This window comes from Anomaloglossus baeobatrachus, chromosome 5 (genome assembly GCF_048569485.1).
Source record: "Anomaloglossus baeobatrachus isolate aAnoBae1 chromosome 5, aAnoBae1.hap1, whole genome shotgun sequence".
Lineage (NCBI taxonomy): Eukaryota > Metazoa > Chordata > Amphibia > Anura > Aromobatidae > Anomaloglossus > Anomaloglossus baeobatrachus.
The window spans coordinates 12,588,094-12,608,933 of NC_134357.1; the positions used below are offsets into that span (position 1 = coordinate 12,588,094).

At 42.9% G+C, this 20,840-nt stretch overlaps 1 protein-coding gene and 1 long non-coding RNA gene across 3 annotated transcripts in view; one reads left to right on the forward strand and one right to left on the reverse strand.

Moving 5' to 3' along the window:
* The window catches only part of RBM20 (RNA binding motif protein 20), a 319,365-nt gene extending 309,546 nt beyond the window's left edge, over positions 1-9,819 (reverse strand). The window contains exon 1 of the mRNA XM_075348223.1: positions 9,689-9,819. Within this exon, the coding sequence (XP_075204338.1) occupies positions 9,689-9,774 (86 nt within the window). The 5' untranslated portion in view covers positions 9,775-9,819. The remainder of the gene's footprint in view (positions 1-9,688) is intronic.
* The window catches only part of LOC142310648 (uncharacterized), a 480,440-nt gene that overhangs the window by 352,280 nt on the left and 107,320 nt on the right, over positions 1-20,840 (forward strand). For both annotated transcript variants that reach the window (XR_012754199.1, XR_012754200.1), the window contains exon 5: positions 12,170-12,250. This is a non-coding gene — a long non-coding RNA (uncharacterized LOC142310648). The remainder of the gene's footprint in view (positions 1-12,169; positions 12,251-20,840) is intronic.

Sequence of the window (20,840 nt, forward strand, 5' to 3'; positions counted from 1 at the left end):
AATTGTCCACAGCCTATCAGATTGAGTGGTTGTCCTGTCCTCACCCTTATTGGCACCATCATCGAGAAGATTATGTTCTGATAAATGTTCGCGAATAACAATCATAATTTTTCTACAACCTACAAGTCAATAATATGAAATAAAATCTATAGTGGGTGATGGAACGTGACATTTATTTTATTACTACTCCCTTGTACCCCAAAGTGTCAACCTCTGGTTTTCAGATTATTAAATATAATTAATGTGAGATACATAAAAGAGCTAACACGGTAAGATCAAGAGCAGAATAGATCATGGTGTGTGAGGACACTGTATTACTTCTTCAGCAGTGGCTAATGCTTCTCCTACAAAGTTTTAAGCTCTCAATAAACCTTAGATAAATGTTAGCCAAATGCACCCCATGCTAGGCCATGCTCCCAGTACCTCTGTTCCTACAAAGACCCTTCTGTCCCCTTCAGGACCCTCTGTATTCTCCAAATACCCAATTCTCATAAAGACCCTTCCATCCCCTCCAGACCGCTCTGTATTCTCCCAATACCTCTGTTCCCAAAAAGACCCTTCTGTTCCCTGCAGACCTCTTTGTTTTCTCACAATCCTTCTGTTCCCATAAAAACCCTTCTGTCCCCTCTAGACCTCTCTGTTTTCTCCCAATATCTTTGTTCCCATAAGGACCCTTCTGTCCCCTCCAGACCCGATTTCTCCCAATACCTCTATTCCCGTTTACATCCTTCTGTCCTCTCCAAACCCCTTGGTTTTTTCCCATTACCTCTATTCCCATAAAGACCTTTCTGTCCCCTCCAGACTCTTCTGGCTGTTGCTTATCTCTTGTGGGAACTGAAAGTTGGATGTTCTAAAACCAAGCCTAGATAATAATGTTTTCTCCCACCTTCTGCCTTTTAGGTAAGACTCGGACAACCCATTTTTTTTATCTTTCTCATATTGATAGCCTCAATGTGGGTACAAATGAAAGGAAATGTGAATACCCTGTTTCCTCAAAAATAAGACCTACCCTGAAAATTTGCTCTAGTCTGATTTTTGGGGCTTTTTTGATTAAAATATAAGCCATACTCCAAAAATAAGTCCCAGTTCCAGTTCCATAAGGAAGTGTCCAAGCAGCTAGAAAAATTAAAGAATACCGCAGGACTTTTCATGAAAGAAAGAAGACATCCCCAAAAGAACGCAGACACCACCAAAAGAAAGTCCCCCCCCAAAAAAAGATACTCACTTCCAACCCCAAACAGTTACAGTTGGCAAGTGCCGATGGTGGATGGGCTCTCACACAGAGATCTGTGTCGCTCTCAGGTCCCTCGCTGTTCCAGCTGCACTGCACTGCAGCTCTCACACAAAGATCAGGTACTAGTACCACTCCTGGTGAATGATACTGCATCCAGTCAACAGGGGGAGCCAACCACTGTAGAACGCAGGGGGATCTGACAGCGATGCAGATTTGTATGTGAGAGCCCATTCTCTTGCCAACTCTAATTGTTTGGGGTCTGATAAGTGCGAATCTTTTAGGGGGTGTCTGCTTTCTTTTAGGGGTAAACCTTAGCTGTACATAGAGATTAATAAATTTAAGCAGGTACAGTGCTGGCCAAAAGTATTGGCACCCCTGCAATTCTGTCAGATAATACTCAGTTTCTTCTTGAAAATGATTGCAATCACAAATTGTTTGTTATTATTATCTTTATTTAATTTGTCTTTAATGAAAAAAAATAAAACAAAATGTCATAAAGCCAAATTGGATATAATTCCACACCAAACATAAAAAGGGGGTGGACAAAAGTATTGGCACTGTTTGAAAAATCCTGTGATGCTTCTGTAATGTGTGTAATTAACAGCGCCTGTAACTTACCTGTGGCACCTAACAGGTGTTGGCAATAACTAAATCACACTTGCAGCCAGTTGACATGGATTAAAGTTGACTCAACCTCTGTCCTGTGTCCTTGTGTGTACCACATTGAGCATGGAGAAAAGAAAGAAGACCAAAGAACTGTCTGAGGACTTGAGAATCCAAATTGTGAGGAAGCATGAGCAATCTCAAGGCTACAAGTCCATCTCCAAAGGCCTGAAAGTTCCTGTGTCTACGGTGCACAGTGTCATCAAGAAGTGTAAAGCCCATGGCACTGTGGCTAACCTCCCTAGATGTGGAAGGAAAAGAAAAATTGACGAGAGATTTCAACGCAAGATTGTGCGGATGATGGATAAAGAACCTCGACTAACATCCAAACAAGTTCAAGCTGCCCTGCAGTCCGAGGGTACAACAGTGTCAACCCGTACTATCCGTCGGCGTCTGAATGAAAAGGGACTGTATGGTAGGATACCCAGGAAGACCCCACTTCTTACCCCGAGACATAAAAAAGCCAGGCTGGAGTTTGCCAAAACTTACCTGAGAAAGCCTAAAATGTTTTGGAAGAATGTTCTCTGGTCAGATGAGACAAAAGTAGAGCTTTTTTGGAGAAGCCATCAACATAGAGTTTACAGGGAAAAAAAAGAGGCATTCAAAGAAAAGAACACGGTCCCTACAGTCAAACATGGCGGAGGTTCCCTGATGTTTTGGGGTTGCTTTCCTGCCTCTGGCACTGGACTGCTTGACCGTGTGCATGGCATTATGAAGTCTGAAGACTACCAACAAATTTTGCAGCATAATGTAGGGCCCAGTGTGAGAAAGCTGGGTCTTCCTCAGAGGTCATGGGGCTTCCAGCAGGACAATGACCCAAAACACACTTCAAAAAGCACTAGAAAATGGTTTGATAGAAAGCACTGGAGACTACTAAAGTGGCCAGCAATGAGTCCTGACCTGAACCCCATAGAACACCTGTGGAGAGATCTCAAAATGGCAGTTTGGAGAAGGCCCCCTTCAAAGCTCAGGGACCTGGAGCAGTTTGCCAAAGAGGAATGGTCTAAAATTCCAGCAGAGCATTGTAAGAAACTCATTGATGGTCACCGGAAGCGGTTGTGCGCAGTTATTTTGGCTAAAGGTTGTGCAACCAAGTATTGGGCTAAGGGTGCCAATACTTTTGCCTGGCCCATTTTTGGAGTTTTGTGTGAAATGATCAAGGATTTGATTTTTGTTTCATTCCCTTTTGTGTTTTTTCATTGCAAGCAAAATAAATGAAGATAATAATACCAAAGAATTTGTGATTGCAATCATTTTCAGGAAGAAACTGAGGATTCTCTGACAGAATTGCAGGGGTGCCAATACTTTTGGCCAGCACTGTAGACATGTAAACATGGCCTGTGCCCACCACTAAAGGACTGGTTCTGCACCATGAGAAGAGCAGATCTGATAAGAAAATGTACACCTGGACCAGTAATAGGATTAACACAAAATGTTCATGTTCCAGAATGTGATAACATGATATTTGAATAAATATTGATTATTTTTTTTGTTCAAGAATAAATGTGGATTGTTGTTCATGGGAAAATAAGGCATCCCCTGAAAATAAGCCCTAGCGCATCTTTCTGAGAAAAAAATGATCCTGTCTTAGGCTATGTTCGCACGTTGCGTTTTTTACCGCGTTTCTGCAGCGTTTTTGGCAGCAGCGTTTTTGTGCAAAAACGCATGCGTTTTTGATTTCCAGCAAAGTCTATGTGAAAAGCAGAAATCCTGTCTGCACTTTGCTTTTTGTTCAGCAGCGTTTAATTTGCATATTTGTGGTCAAAAACCATGCTGAAAAAGAAGCAGCATGTCAGTTGTTTTTGCCATTTCTGCAGCGTTTCCTTAACATTGGAGTCAATGAGAAATGGCAAAAAGCAACCAAAATCACAATTCCTGCGTTTTTCATGCTTTTTACCTGCTTTTCCACTGCGTTTTTGGCTCCAAAAACGCATGCTTTTCTGGCCAAAAATTAATGGGTTCTAATGTTCCTTTACACACACACAATAACCGAAAATTTAAATGTTAAAAAATAATAAACTTTAGCTATTTTTCTGTTAAAATGTGCATAACCACTATTATTACATTAAAATTGATAATTTCCCATATAATTTTATTAAAAGTTAATTTTATACTTTTTTTCTCTTTTTTCATTCTTTTTGACTAATTCAACTTTATTTCTCATTGTCTTGATCTCAAAAACGCATCTGCAGAAACGCAGGTGAAAACGCAGGTAAAAAGCGCTAAAAACGCACTAAAAACGCGGTAAAAACGCATGCGTTTTTAGCGCTAAAAAATTGTCAAAAGCCATTTGGTCAAAAACCAAGGGAAGGAAAACGTGCAGAATAAACTGCAGGTACTCCGACGCAACGTGCGCACATAGCCTTATTTTCATAGAGAGCATGGTATTTACAACTAATGCCGAGAAATGTAGAAATAATTTGCCATTAATCTCTGTAACCGGTAATTTACATGATAAAGTCACATTTGTATTAAATCTGTCAAATATGGTCAGTTTGACCCTTATGAGCAACAATGTATCAGTAACGATGTATCACTATTAGTATATGTCCACACCCGCAGATTCTACTTGATAGTGAATCTTGTTGGGGATCTCCTGTGGATTCCAGCCTTCTCTTGGCACAAAAGTGAAATCCTGACTCAAAATCCACTGAGACAATTGTCATACTAAAGATTTTAAATCCCGCACCATATGTCAGTTTCTGCATGATTTTTATCACAGCATGTGGATGGGATTTATTGATACACTGCAAATTTTCCGCTGATAAATCTGGACAGAAAATCTGAGGCATATTTGCTACACGTGAACATTTTATTAGGCTGCCAACCATGCAAATATTGTAAAGTCATTGAGAATTATTTTCTAAGGGAAAAGTTCTTCTCGCTGTTACTAATATTCTTCTGTTCTACAAACCTCATTACACACAATGCTTGTAACCAGTAATAGGTAAAAACACAAATCCGGTCATCAAAGTGAGAACACTGAGGAGCAGAATGAGAAACCCACATTTTTGTGGACATCACATAACAAAAATGATTCATCTAAAACGTTTTCCATCATCTCTTTACAATCATAATTAGTTTATGGCAATGGTTATTCCACTAATGTAAGATGTATTCCTGTATTAGTTTTACTGATACCTGACCCCATGTGAGGGCATTATACACTGATTGTGAGACTGTATATACCCTCACACTGACTGATTGTAATAATATATCCACACTCATTAAGACAATGATTGTGACATTGTATATGTTCAGTCTCACTCTCATTGTGACAATGTATTATTCACTTTGACTTTGGCGGTGACATTGTAAATAGTTTTACCATGATTGGGATTCTGACACTGTCTATACACTGTCTGTGGATATGACACTGTATATACACTCACACTACTACAGCTTTGACATTGTATATAACCCCTGAATTGTATTGTGACATTGTTTACAGCAATTCTGTGATTTTTACATTGTATACATAATACAGTCACCCATACACCGAGAGTAAAATGTTATATCCTCTCGCCACATATACTAACCTTAATTCTGATTAACACATTGTATATAAACACATCCTCTGAATGTGACACTGTATATACACTCTCTCACTGATTGTGACACTGTATAGTGACTCTCCCTGATTGTTACACTGTATATACACTCTTCCTGGGATTGTGACACTGTATATAGATTCTCCCTGTGAATGTGACACTGTATATACACCGTCCCACTGATTGTGACACTGTATATACACTCTGCCTGTGACACTGTATATACACTCTGCCTGTGACACTGTATATACACCCTCCCTGTGACACTGTATATACACCCTCCCTGTGACTGCGACACTCTATATACACCCTCCCACTGATTGTGACACTGTATATACACCGTTCCACTGATTGTGAAACTGTATATACACCGTTCCACTGATTGTGAAACTGTATATATACCGTTCCACTGATTGTGACACTGTGTATACACTCTGCATGTGACACTGTATATAACTCATTCTGTGACACTGTCTATAAACTCTCCCTTCGATTGTGACACTGTATATACACCATCCCTTGGATTCTCTTCCTGTGACACTGTATATACACTCTCCCTGTGACTGTTACACTCTATATAAACACTCCCACTGATTGTGACACTGTATATACACTCGCCCTTTGACTGTTACACTCTATATACACCCTCCCACTGATTGTGACACTGCATATACACTCTGCCTGTGACACTGTGCATACACTCTGCATGCATGGGCACTGTATATATACTCACTGTCACACTGTATATACACTCTCCGTTTGATTGTGACACTGTATATACACCCTCCCTTGGATTGTGACACTGTATATACACTCTCCCTGTGACACTATATATACCCACTCTGTGAATGTGACACTGTATATAAAGTCTCCCTATGACACTATATATGCATTCTCTTTGACTGTGACACTGTGTATATATATATATATATAGATATATATATATATATATCCTCCGTGTGACACTGTATATATATATATATATGTATATATATATATATATATATATATATATATAAAATGTGTGTATATACACACACACACACACACACACGCACACACACATATACCCTCCCTGTGAAAATGTATATACACCCTCTTTTAGATCGTGGCACTGTATATACCCTCTCCCTGTGACTGTATACATTAGATGTGACACTGTATATACATTAGCTGTGCCTGTATATACCCTCTCCTGTGCCTGTATATACCCTCTCCCTGTGCCTGTATATACATTAGCTGTGCCTGTATATACCCTCTCCCTGTGCCTGTATATACCCTCTCCCTGTATATACCCTCTCCCTGTGCCTGTATATACCCTCTCCTGTGCCTGTATATACCCTCTCCCTGTGCCTGTATATACCCTCTCCCTGTGCCTGTATATACCCTCTCCTGTGCCTGTATATACCCTCTCCTGTGCCTGTATATACCCTCTCCCTGTGCCTGTATATACATTAGCTGTGCCTGTATATACCCTCTCCCTGTGCCTGTATATACCCTCTCCTGTGCCTGTATATACCCTCTCCCTGTGCCTGTATATACCCTCTCCCTGTGCCTGTATATACCCTCTCCCTGTGCCTGTATATACCCTCTCCCTGTGACTGTATATACATTAGCTGTGCCTGTATATACCCTCTCCCTGTGACTGTATATACCCTCTCCCTGTGACTGTATATACATTAGCTGTGCCTGTATATACCCTCTCCCTGTGCCTGTATATACCCTCTCCCTGTGCCTGTATATACCCTCTCCCTGTGACTGTATATACCCTCTCCCTGTGACTGTATATACATTAGCTGTGCCTGTATATACCCTCTCCCTGTGCCTGTATATACCCTCTCCCTGTGCCTGTATATACCCTCTCCTGTGACTGTATATACCCTCTCCCTGTGACTGTATATACATTAGCTGTGCCTGTATATACCCTCTCCCTGTGCCTGTATATACCCTCTCCCTGTGCCTGTATATACCCTCTCCTGTGACTGTATATACCCTCTCCCTGTGACTGTATATACCCTCTCTCTGTGCCTGTATATACCCTCTCCTGTGCCTGCATATACCCTCTCTCTGTGCCTGTATATACCCTCTCCTGTGCCTGTATATACCCTCTCTCTGTGCCTGTATATACCCTCTCCCTGTGACTGTATATACCCTCTCCCTGTGCCTGTATATACCCTCTCCCTGTGCCTGTATATACCCTCTCCTGTGCCTGTATATACCCTCTCCTGTGCCTGTATATACCCTCTCCCTGTGCCTGTATATACCCTCTCCTGTGCCTGTATATACCCTCTCCCTGTGCCTGTATATACCCTCTCCTGTGCCTGTATATACCCTCTCCTGTGCCTGTATATACCCTCTCCTGTGCCTGTATATACATTAGCTGTGACTGTATATACCCTCTCCCTGTGCCTGTATATACCCTCTCCCTGTGCCTGTATATACCCTCTCCTGTGCCTGTATATACCCTCTCCTGTGCCTGTATATACCCTCTCTCTGTGCCTGTATATACCCTCTCCTGTGCCTGTATATACCCTCTCCTGTGCCTGTATATACATTAGCTGTGCCTGTATATACCCTCTCCTGTGCCTGTATATACCCTCTCCTGTGCCTGTATATACATTATCTGTGCCTGTATATACATTATCTGTGCCTGTATATACCCTCTCCTGTGCCTGTATATACATTAGCTGTGCCTGTATATACCCTCTCTCTGTGCCTGTATATACCCTCTCTCTGTGCCTGTATATACCCTCTCTCTGTGCCTGTATATACATTAGCTGTGCCTGTATATACCCTCTCTCTGTGCCTGTATATACCCTCTCTCTGTGCCTGTATATACCCTCTCCTGTGCCTGTATATACCCTCTCTCTGTGCCTGTATATACCCTCTCCTGTGCCTGTATATACATTAGCTGTGCCTGTATATACCCTCTCCTGTGACTGTATATACCCTCTCCTGTGCCTGTATATACCCTCTCTCTGTGCCTGTATATACCCTCTCTCTGTGCCTGTATATACCCTCTCTCTGTGCCTGTATATACCCTCTCCTGTGACTGTATATACCCTCTCCTGTGCCTGTATATACCCTCTCTCTGTGCCTGTATATACCCTCTCTCTGTGCCTGTATATACCCTCTCCTGTGACTGTATATACCCTCTCCTGTGCCTGTATATACCCTCTCTCTGTGCCTGTATATACCCTCTCTCTGTGCCTGTATATACCCTCTCCTGTGCCTGTATATACCCTCTCCCTGTGCCTGTATATACCCTCTCCTGTGCCTGTATATACCCTCTCCCTGTGCCTGTATATACCCTCTCCTGTGACTGTATATACCCTCTCCCTGTGACTGTATATACCCTCTCCTGTGCCTGTATATACCCTCTCCTGTGCCTGTATATACCCTCTCTCTGTGCCTGTATATACCCTCTCTCTGTGCCTGTATATACCCTCTCCTGTGCCTGTATATACATTAGCTGTGCCTGTATATACATTAGCTGTGCCTGTATATACCCTCTCCTGTGCCTGTATATACCCTCTCCTGTGCCTGTATATACCCTCTCCTGTGCCTGTATATACCCTCTCTCTGTGCCTGTATATACCCTCTCCTGTGCCTGTATATACATTAGCTGTGCCTGTATATACCCTCTCTCTGTGCCTGTATATACCCTCTCTCTGTGCCTGTATATACCCTCTCCTGTGCCTGTATATACCCTCTCTCTGTGCCTGTATATACCCTCTCCTGTGCCTGTATATACCCTCTCTCTGTGCCTGTATATACCCTCTCTCTGTGCCTGTATATACCCTCTCCTGTGCCTGTATATACCCTCTCTCTGTGCCTGTATATACCCTCTCCTGTGCCTGTATATACCCTCTCTCCTGTGCCTGTATATACCCTCTCTCTGTGCCTGTATATACCCTCTCCTGTGCCTGTATATACATTAGCTGTGCCTGTATATACCCTCTCTCTGTGCCTGTATATACCCTCTCCTGTGCCTGTATATACCCTCTCTCTGTGCCTGTATATACCCTCTCCTGTGCCTGTATATACCCTCTCCTGTGCCTGTATATACATTAGCTGTGCCTGTTCTGCCTGTTGCTCTCAGCACGTGTTTCGGGGACGGAGCAGTAATGACCGGTGAGTGTGGAGGCTGGGATACAGTGTATCTAGGCGCAGCGCAGCACATAGCCCCGGCTCCTCGTCTCTGCCGCACATGGAGCCCGCACCGTCCCCCAGGACTTACTTGTGTCCCAGCTGAGGGCGGGTGGCTCCCCCGGGCTGCTCCTGCTCTCGGGGGTCCCTGGCCTGACTCATGGCTGCCAATAGCATTGAGCAGCGGCAGCAGCAAATCCCCCGACGGCTGCGGCTCCCATCCACTCCAGGGCTGACAGGCAGGGTGGTGTCACAACAAACATGAGGGACCCGCTGACTCCTCCTGACTGCTCTGCTGGACAGGCCCCCGGGTTAACCCTTCCCAGCCCAGGACACCAAAGACCCTGCTACCCCCCACCCCTCCTCTCCATACAAGAGCTGCCCTGGCTGGGTAACCCTCTCCAATCCTGCCCATCAGAGCCCTGTGGGCATCCCCCCAACTCCTGCCCCTGCATGAGAACTCCCTAATCCAGGACTTCAGGAACTTTAGGATTCCCCCCTCCTGTCATATGTGATCCAGAGTGACACCACATTGCACGCCGCTGTCTGGGCACTCATTAATATTGATGGGTAGTTGTAAGGATAGTGCAAAAGAAAGAAGGAAAGAACATGCACAACTAGAAGATCAACTTACAAAATGTATAAGCCAAAAACACTAAAAGCAATGAAAAGGCACAAATGCAAAAACAAGACCAGAAAATGCCAACAATGAGGCCCCCGATCACCCCCCATATCTCACTAATATACACAGGGACACAGTGTATACCATGATCAGAGAGCCTGCAGGTATATTCAACTAGAGATGCAAAACAGGGATGAAAAAATACCCATGTATCATTATTTTCATGCACTGTATTACTGTGGTCGTGTTATAAAATTTCACCATTTTGCCCATTTTCTTGGATTTTGTTACAGTCACTATACTCTAGCACCGCTGCACCTATCTGCCAATTTTACCGCTTCCAAAATCTTTTATTCTTAAATCCCTTATGTAGGAATTCACAGAAGATTTGTGGCAGAAATTGTAGGTAACGGCTGCCATCCACACAGGTCCATGCACATGAATGTATATTTTATGATCAAAAATTGTTTAAAAGAACTGAAGTCCTCAGTGGTTGATACCTTTTAATGGCAACTGAAAAGATGGTAATAATAGCAAGCTTTTGAGACTACTCAGGTCTCTTCTTCAGGCTCAATATAGCTATAGATAGATATATTGAGCCTGAAGAAGAGACCTGAGTAGTCTCGAAAGCTGCTATTATTACCATCTTTTCAGTTAGCCATTAAAAGGGATCAACCACTGAGGACTCCAGTTCTTTTAAACAATTTTTTATCTCTACTGGCTATACCGGTACAAAGATATATTTTACCTGTATATTATGATCACTACTTTATCTCAATTGTTAAAATGAATCAGCGGTGCCACAAAAGAATTCAGCGAAACCCAGGTCTGGGGTCCACGTGTGGCCATGTTGTGACAGTGTACAAGTTCACAACATAAAACTATGGTCCCAAATCATCATTCAGTCAATTCTCTATTTTTTTGTCTTATTGTATTTGTTGACATTTTTTGCAATAATGTGCTTAGAGAATTTTGCAAAAAGTTGCATTTTCTGCTAAAATAATGCAAAAATTGCAGGCATGGTACATTCAAGCTAAAATGTTGAACCTTTTTAAAAAGTCATAATTGATGCAGTCATTTGGAAAGCAAAATCCGTGTCCATATTGGAGAACAAAAACAAACAAACAAATAGATGAATGCATAAAATAGACTAAAAATGCACAAATTTAAGGAAGAATTTGGCTCATATTAAAAACAAAACACTGAAAACTAGACAAAAAAAGGGGCAACTGCATCAATGTATTGTACCCAACGTATCTCAGGTACACTGTACATGATCATGGCCAGGCTGAGATGTGATCTTTGTAATAATCAGTGGTGCTCACAGACAGATGCAAAAACATTATAAGACATTCCATTTTTTAGTTAAATTAAGAATTTTTCAGCAGTAGCAAGACCACTTACTGACATGACTATGAAGGATACGGACTTCTCTAAGTGGACTCAGGGTGCTCTGTATGCTTTCGACTGTCTTAAGAAGTGGCTCTTGTCAGCTCCCATATTGATACAGCCTGATGTGTCTCAACCTTTTACAGTTTAGATTAATGCGTCAGTAGTGGGGGTGGGAGCTGTACTGTCTCAAGGTCCGTCCCTTGGTAAACTGCATCCATGCACTTGATGATCATAATTAGAGACCAGCAATGACTGTAGCACAGAGAAACTTATCAGTAAATGTTCTGCAGGTAACAACAGCCACAATCAGTAGGACGTGGACCGGCCGTTGCTGTGAATGACTCCAGCACATCTGCGGCCACAGGACATCACTAGTCTCTCACACTGCTTTGGTGTGATTTTGGTCCACTCTCCTTCCAGTCTCTTCCACAGTTCTTTGACTGTTGTGGGTTTCTTGGACATAACTTTGTCACCAAGGATCTTCCAGAGGTTTTTTATTGGGCTTAGATCAGGACTCTTGGCTGGCAATTTCATTGTTTCAATGTTTTTTATTTCCAGGAACTGCTTTCCCCATTTTGCTGTGTGACTTGGGACATTCTCCTGCATGAAAATTGGTGGCTGATTGAGCGATGAACTCAAGTAAGGAACCACGTATTATTGAAGAAGGTTATGAGCCACACTTGCATTCACTCTGCCATGTAGCTGTATGAGAGGTCCAACTCCTGCAGCAGAAAACATTCCCCAAACCATGACCCTTCCTCCACCGCCTTTCACTGACTTCTTAACACACTTTAGGTTCAGTCTTTCCCCAGTTTGTTGACAAAAATAATGTTTTCCATCAGACCCAAATAAATTAAACTTGCTTTCATCACTAAAATGAATTGTGGAGACTTCTCCTCTGTCCACACAACGTGCTCTTCACCAAAGGTGAGTCTAGCCTTGTGATTCCTTCTACAAATGAGAGGTTTGGTCATTGCAGAGTGGGCTTTCAGTCCAAATGCTGTTAAACATTGTGACACTGTATGACGAGACAGCTCCTTACCCTCTTCAGTCCTGAACTGGTGGGCAATTCCAGCTGCAGTGGTGAAACGATTATCCATGGAGATTCTCCGCATTGTCCTGTCCTCTCTTACATTTGTCTTTCGAGGGCGGCAAGCCTTCTTGGGGGACTTAAAAGAGGGTCACTCCTGTGGCTTCATCTGGACAACCTGCTGCTGGAGGGTTTCAGTCACTTTGGAATGGCACACCAGTTTTGCAAAGTCAGTGCGAAAGTTAGGCTGCCAGTTACATAGGGTTTGTCAGATAATGAAGGAAATTAGCACCAGGTGCAAATTATCACCAATGACTTGCAAGTACCTGAAAGTGTTCTCTAATTTTTATGTGTCCTTTTTCATTTATCTCATTTACAGTTTTATTATGTGCTTTACAATAAATTCAATTTATGAAATAAGCGGAAAATCCTGAGCGTTTCCTCATGTTAGGATATAATCACATAGGACGACACAATGACCGCAACATTTAGGAAATTGTGTGCTGTTCTCTAATTTTGATCTCCAGTGTAGTCAGAACAGAATTGAAGGGAAGGGTGGGGTTGTCCCCAGGCATTCAGACACATAGATTGTAAAGATTCAACATTTGATTTCCTAAATTCAAAGATCCCATATAAGAGAGAAGAAAAAAAACATTGAATTAGAATAACGATGACATTTAAATAACAAATAAAAAAGCAACAAATAAATTACCTATATAATTTAATATTCATATAAAAGTTTCTTATATTAAGGTTTTTTTTGCATAGTTTTACGTTTTGTAGTTTTTTTATATTATATAAGGAATATATTATATTATATAAAGGAAATGAATCTATTCTCACAAAAAAAATAAAAATGGAAGTAAAAACAATGATCACAATGAATGTACTAACAACAGAAATATAAACAAAGCCAAAAGTCCGAATAGCTGGCAATATAATTTTATTACGACCTATAACAGTGGCAACTGACTAATACGGAGAATTCGAAAAAAATACTGGTTCAAATTGCAAAAGGATCCGGTGCTTAACAAACTTCTTCCTCCACAGCCTGGTATTACATTTCATAGGGGGGTAACATTAAAGAACATACTTGAACAAAGTAAATTAAGAGATAAAAGTGGAAACACATCCCTACTGAAAAAAACTAAAAAATCTTCTGTTTTTAACAAAAATAATGAAAAAAACCTAAAGGGTGTAGTAATCAAAAAGACTGCTGGAACACCATTGTAAATGTGAACAGGGTGCTAGCCAAAAAATACACAATCTATATGAAGTGAAAGCTGCACACCAAGTTCAGAGAAATATGAACAAGCATCACTGCTTTATAATACATAAGGAATGAAAAATACAATTAGCCATATGAAAAATTGAAAAAATTGAAATGTGACATTGCATAACTGCTGAGGATTATATTAAAAAGATATATTTAGCTAATGTATTGATCAATTCATTACTGCCTCATAACTAACTTCACGGTAATCTCTTATTTATGGGGTCCCTATATAGCCAGGTCCCTTGCTTCCCATACACAAGCAGGTTTCAACCGCACATAGAGGTAACATTTGGTTAGGTACCCATGCACACAAGCAGGTTTTAACCACATATAGAGGTAACATTTGATTAGGGACCCCATAAATAAGAGATTACCGTGAAGTTGGTTATGGGGCAGTAATGAATTGATCCATACATTAGCTAAATATCTCTTTTTTCAAATAATCCTCAGCAGTTATGCAATGTCATATCTCAATTTTTTCAATTTTTCATATGGCTAATTGTATTTTTCATTCCTTATGTATTATAAAGCAGTTATGCTTGTTCATATTTCTCTGAATTTGGTGTGCAGCTTTCACTTCATATATAAAGGGTGTAGTAAGGTGCAAAGTAAAAAAAAAAAGAGTCAGTGCTGTAATATTATAAATCTCGGGTCAGTTAAGATACAATCTAATAGAAAAATAAAAATCAAACAAACTCACATACAACAGTGACTTTGTGATCTATGTCATCAACTGTAGCTGTGGGTTACAATATGTCGGCCGTAGTACAAAAACACTTCGTTCTCGGATGAACGACCATGGACACAAAACAAAAAATGGTTATCTTACACATAGTCTGTGAAGACACTTGACCATTAAACATGATAAAAAATTCTGTGTCCAAGTCACTCCTGTTGAACAAATTCCCCGAGATACATTAAATCGAAAATATATGCTCAATCAAAGTTTTATTGGATTTATAGACTACAATGTTTATATCCTGATGGCTTAAAGGTAAGGTGTCATATTTTTTATTTTTGTATTAATAATAGTGATTATGAAATCAAGTATTTTTAATGCGAAATTAAACTCACTGTTTATTTCGTTTGTATTCAATTTTAGTTTTACTGAAGCACTGGGGGCGGCCATGAGTAACGACAGTTACTCACCTCCTTTATGGCAGCGCCCAGAGAATTGACTCTGGTAGTCGGACACATGAGAGCTCCCTGCTGTGACCTGCAGACACCCCCTGGGCTGTCCAGATCACAGCAGAGGGATGAGATCAGCACCATCTCTGTGGAGCTCACATTGTAGTACTGCAGTTAAGACTGGAAAGACTGAAGATTGAAGATCAACTTTGTCAAGTTGGTATAAAGCTGGGTTCACACTAAGCGAAAGCGACAACGACGTCGCTGTTACGTCACCATTTTCGGTGACGTAAAAGCGACCTTGTAAGTCTCTGTTATGATCGCTGCTTAGCTGTCAAACACAGCAGAAGCAGCGATCATAACGTCGCTGTGCTACATGTGCAGAGAGCAGGGAGCCGCGCTTAGCGCTGGCTCCTTGCTCTCCTAGGTACAGTACACATCGGGTTAATTAACCCGATGTGTGCTGCAGCTACATGTCACAGTGCAGAGAGCAGGGAGCCGCGCTCACTGCTTAGCGCTGGCTCCTTGCTCTCCTTGCTACAGTATACATCGGGTTAATTACCCGATGTGTACTGCAGCCACATGTGCACAGAGCAGGAGCCGGCACTGGCAGCAAGAGCGGAGGCTGGTAACGAAGGTAAATATCGGGTAACCAGGGAAAGGTCTTCCCTTGGTTACCCGATGTTTACGCTGGTTACAGCTTACCGCAGCTGCCAGTGCCGGCTCCTGCTCCCTGCTCGCTTCATTTCGTCGCTCTCTTGCTGTCACACACAGCGATGTGTGTGTCACAGCGGGAGAGTGACGACCAAAAAATGAAGCTGGACATTCAGCAACGACCGGCGACCTCACAGCAGGGGCCAGGTCGTTGCTGGATGTCACACACAGCGACAGCGACGGGACGTCGCTGCAACATCACAGAAAATGGTGACGTAGCAGCGACGTCGTTGTCGTTGTCGCTGTGTGTGACACCAGCTTAAGAGTTGGTGACCTCTTTAAGGTTAGGGCCCAAAGAAAGAAAAGTGTAATCCACCTGATAAACATATTACCTCGTTTGTCCAGGGAAGCAGGCCTTAAGGTGGTGTCACACACAGCGACGGCGACAACGACGTCGCTGCTACGTCACCATTTTCTGTGACGTAGCAGCGACGTCCCGTCGCTGTCGCTGTGTGTGACATCCAGCAACGAGCTGGCTGTTGCTGTGAGGTCGCCGCTCGTTGCTGAATGTCCTGCTTCATTTTTTCCTCGTCGCTCTCCCGCTGTGAAGCACATATCGCTGTGTGTGACAACGAGAGAGCGACGAACTGAAGCAAGCAGGAATCAGGAGCCGGCGTCTGTCAGCCTGCTGTAAGCTGTAACCACAGTAAACATCGGGTAACCAAAAAGAAGAAGAAGAAGGGTTAATTACCCGATGTGTACTCCAGCTACGTGAGCAGGGAGCCGGCACTGGCAGCGTGAGAGCACACCGCTTAGCGCTGGCTCCCTGCACACGTAGCCAGAGCCGGAGTACATATCGGGTAATTAACCCGATGTGTATCCTGGCTAGGAGAGCAGGGAGCCAGCGCTAAGCGTGTGCGCTGGTAACCAAGGTAAATATCGGGTAATGGTTACCCGATATTTACTTTAGTTACCAAGTGCAGCATGGCTTCCACAGCGACGCATGTCGTTATGATCGCTGCTGCGTCTGCTGTGTTTGACAGCTAAGCAGCGATCATAACAGTGACTTACTAGGTCGCTGTTGCGTCACAGAAAATGGTGACGTAACAGCGACGTTGTTGTCGCTGTCGCTATGTGTGAACCCAGCTTTATAGTGGAAGAAGCCGAGGTTATAGAGGGCACAATTACACATGAGGCTGTGGTACAAACTCTGAACTGTCTAAGCCCTCTGAAACAGAATCTGAAAGAAAGAATGGATGGAGTGACTGGTCTCTAGCTGGGGCTGGTGATAGGAAAATTTGCCAACAGAGAGACAGCCGAAGATGCCTTGGAAGAAGAGGCCGTTATTTGAGTTAAAATAAAATAAAACCCACCCTCATTCACCAATTTATTAACCCCAAAACACCCAGGTCCAACGTAGTCCACAAGAGGTCCTACGACAATTTTAGCCTTGCTATATCTGAAGTGACAGCGCACAGGCATAGAACATAACCCCCGCTGTGAACGTCAGGCAGAGACTGAGCCACAGCTATGAGTGGTGACATCACTCAGGTTATTTGCAGTCACAGCTGGAAGTTCCCATGTTCCTCCACCTGTGATCGCAGGTAACCTGATCTTAGTAAACTCAGTGACCTCACCTGAGGTCAGTTTACCTGCGGTGACAAGTTGAGGACCGTGGAAACCTTCAGTTGTGACTGCAAAAAACCTGAGTGATGTCACCGTTCATCACGCAGCTCAGTCTCTGTCTAAAGCTCACAGTGGGCGGTCATGTTGTATGACCATTCGCTGTTATTTCATATGTAGCAGAGTAATAATCATGGTGTCTTCTGTGGATTACGTCGGACCTGGGTGCTTTTGAGGTTAATAAATTGGCAAAAGAGGGTGGTTTTTTTGTATTTTATTACAAAGAAAGGATTTTTTCGGTGTTTGTGTTTTTCTTTTCACTTACAGATTAGTAATGGGGGGGGTCTCATAGACACCTCCCATTTCTAATCTAGGGCTTAGTGGCAGCTGTATGCTGCTATTAACCCCTTATTACCTAACCAGAAGCAGTTACAGCCACGATGGAGACTGAGTATAACACACTTGCTCCAAACTCCCTTTCGCTTCTACCACCATTTTTAAGCTCTGGATTATGGCCCCCATAGACTTATATGGGGACCAGTGGCCGGCCAGATATCCGGGACCAATTCCGGGCCGGAACTGTTTTGTTTTTTATTTTTTTAACCTTGTTATACTTTCCGATCCTGGTTATCTGCGAGCTTGCACATCACTAAAATGAAGAAGGTTTCTGCAAAACAAACTCATCAGAATAAGAGAGCAGCTGCTAAAATCCTGCTAAAATCCTAGTGCAAAGCAGCAAACAGGTATGTGAAGCTGCTGGAGCCTCTGAAGTCTGCGAACCTTAAGGTGTAAGATCCTCCTTAGGCTACAGTTGTACATAAGCCTTAACAGCGCTCACAAGCAGAAACAGCTGCAGTCGCCCTGACATACATGAAGATGCATTATAAAACAGTCTTATTTACTGATGAGCGCTGGGGAATGCTGAATGGTCCAAGATGGAAGGAATAGTGGATGTTTGGTGGATTGCCACCATGTCCCAACAAGGCTGCGATATCAGCAAGGAGGTGATGCAGTCATGTTTTGGAACAGACTCATGGGGCAAGATCTGGTAGGCCCCTTTATGGTCCCTAAAGATGTGAAAATGACCTTGGCAAAATATATAGAGTTTCTGCCTGGCCACTTTCTTTCCTGATACAAACCATGCCATCTGTTGCAAAATCATCTTCATGCAGACAATACTGCAAAGAATAATGGGCGATCACCTGAACATTATATTGACTCATCTGCATCGACCATTTAGTAGAATCAGAGAAAAATAGCATTTTCATAAAATTGTGGAACAGTGTCTGGTACATTCTCCACCCGCCTCATATGGATTTATAAGCTACTGTATATATAATGCAGTCAGCCGTGAGTCATCACTGTTAGGGAGGAAACAAGTGCTCTTCAAAAACACTTTGAAAAGTTGCAATTTTTTTCCAACTTAGAGCTTGGGAGAAGCGTCAAATTCACTAAAATTGATGGTGTGTCTTGCAGCTGTAATGCCACTGACTGCAGTACTATTTTTGGTAGCGCACACCACAGTGAAGATGCGTGCACCTCATAATGACTTTGGTGCATCAAACTCCTGCGAGCCCTTTATTATAACGCCAGTCTTAGTGAATCGGCCCCAGTATTTTTTTTTACTATTTTGATGAACAGTGAATATAGCAATAAGAGGCTAAAATTTAACTTTTAATTCTAATATATTAAAAGCCCAAGAGGGGTACATGCAACCATAAAACTCCCCAGTGCTCTGAAATCTCAGATAATAGCTTATCGTAGCACAGGGAGTCAGTAATGTATAACAAACATAACAAAAAAAACACAAAATACATAAATAATAGATTGAGTAGATTATATCCACCCGTGGGACAGTGGTCCACCTGCTAGGGAAGAAAAAATAATCAAAAAAACTCAAAATACATAAATCAAGAGCTAGATGTTGGTCCTCAGTGGAAAGACCAACATAAATTCTATTGCCCAATATATAAATAAATGGGAACAATCTCACCCATTTTCAGTGGTCTGGGGCAACTCAGGATCTCCTCCGTGTGGGTCCTCTTTGTATCATCAGGTCGTCACTGACCCTACATAAGCCTAGGAGATTGACTTAACCTGTTGCCCAAACTTCTGTCCTGACAAGGACAGACCACAGCTGGCCCTCTCTATATACCCCTACACCGAGCCTAGCCACGTCCCGACGCGTTTCATCATACAAGATTCATCAGGGGACTCCGGTGTTTAGATAGAGGCCAGAGGTCCTAAGCCCTCGCTCCCAGAATAACACAAGGGAACCAGAGCCACAGTGATAGAGGGTATATAAATGGTAGCGATCCAATAAGAAATAGAGGCCAATTAAGAGACTCACCAGTGGTGATTCAGTTGCGCAGGTGGATCCATATCCAGTATAATACAAAATAATGTCCCATGATTACGCCCCCTCCTGCGCCAACCTCGTGTCCAGGTGGAACGCAAACAGCGTTGCTTCCGCACTGAGATCCCGTAGAGCACATCCGGTCTCGCATAGCGATAAACCGGAAGTGCGTCACGTCGCAGGAGGGGCCCTCGCTTCAGGCTAGCGCGCAGGCTCCAAGCCCGAAGCACAGAGCGGCGTTCAATTCATGTACCGGAAATGAGGTGACGGGATAAGGCGGCGGTGGGAGTGGCAGGTGCGTCACGCAAACATCAAACCGCCCACCGCCCAGCCAGTGAGATCACGGCTAATGATAGCACGCCTCACACTCCCAGTGCCTAGAATGCACACAGGGAAACAGTCCCCCGCCGATTACACACCTCATACGCCGGATCAAGACCCAGTCCCGCACCTCAAACAATGAGAGGCACAAACAACGCCCTCGTCAGGAAGGGGGGCACTATGCAGACCACAGTGCTCACATCCCAATAACAAAAGGGGCACCCTATTCGCACATAGGGGAAAAGGGATCATGGGGCAGGATCACATCACTGGATGCACCTAACTACAAATCACCACACATCTTATTAAGAGCCATCTTAATGATCCTATTCAGTGTATTAGGATTTCATTACACATAAAGTTATAGTCATGTTACCCAGATGTTACAAAGGTGTATATATCCAGGGTTCCACATATATAGAGGGATTAATCCATATATTCCCTGTCCCTCTAAGACTATACAGGTTACATTTACTTCAAAAGAATGATCAAGGTTATCATTGGCTAGTAATTCTCCTAATGTCTAGATAAAGCTGGCAAATTGAAGCTGTTCATTTAGGCCCCCCGGGGACGAGGTGCCTAATCTGAATATCCATTTCGTTTCCTGTTGGAGTACCCGCCTGTCCCAGTCGCCACCCCACTTTGGTCTGGGGACGACATCAATACCCACAAAACGGATAGCTGTAGGATTACCACCATGTTTTGCCCAAATATGCCTGGCTAGTGGTTTGTCCCTCTTGTGTTCGATGTCGCCAAGATGGTCTCCAATTCTTCGCCTAAACTCGCGGATCGTTTTCCCCACATACTCTAATACTCTAAGCCGCAGTTGCAGGTGGCTTTG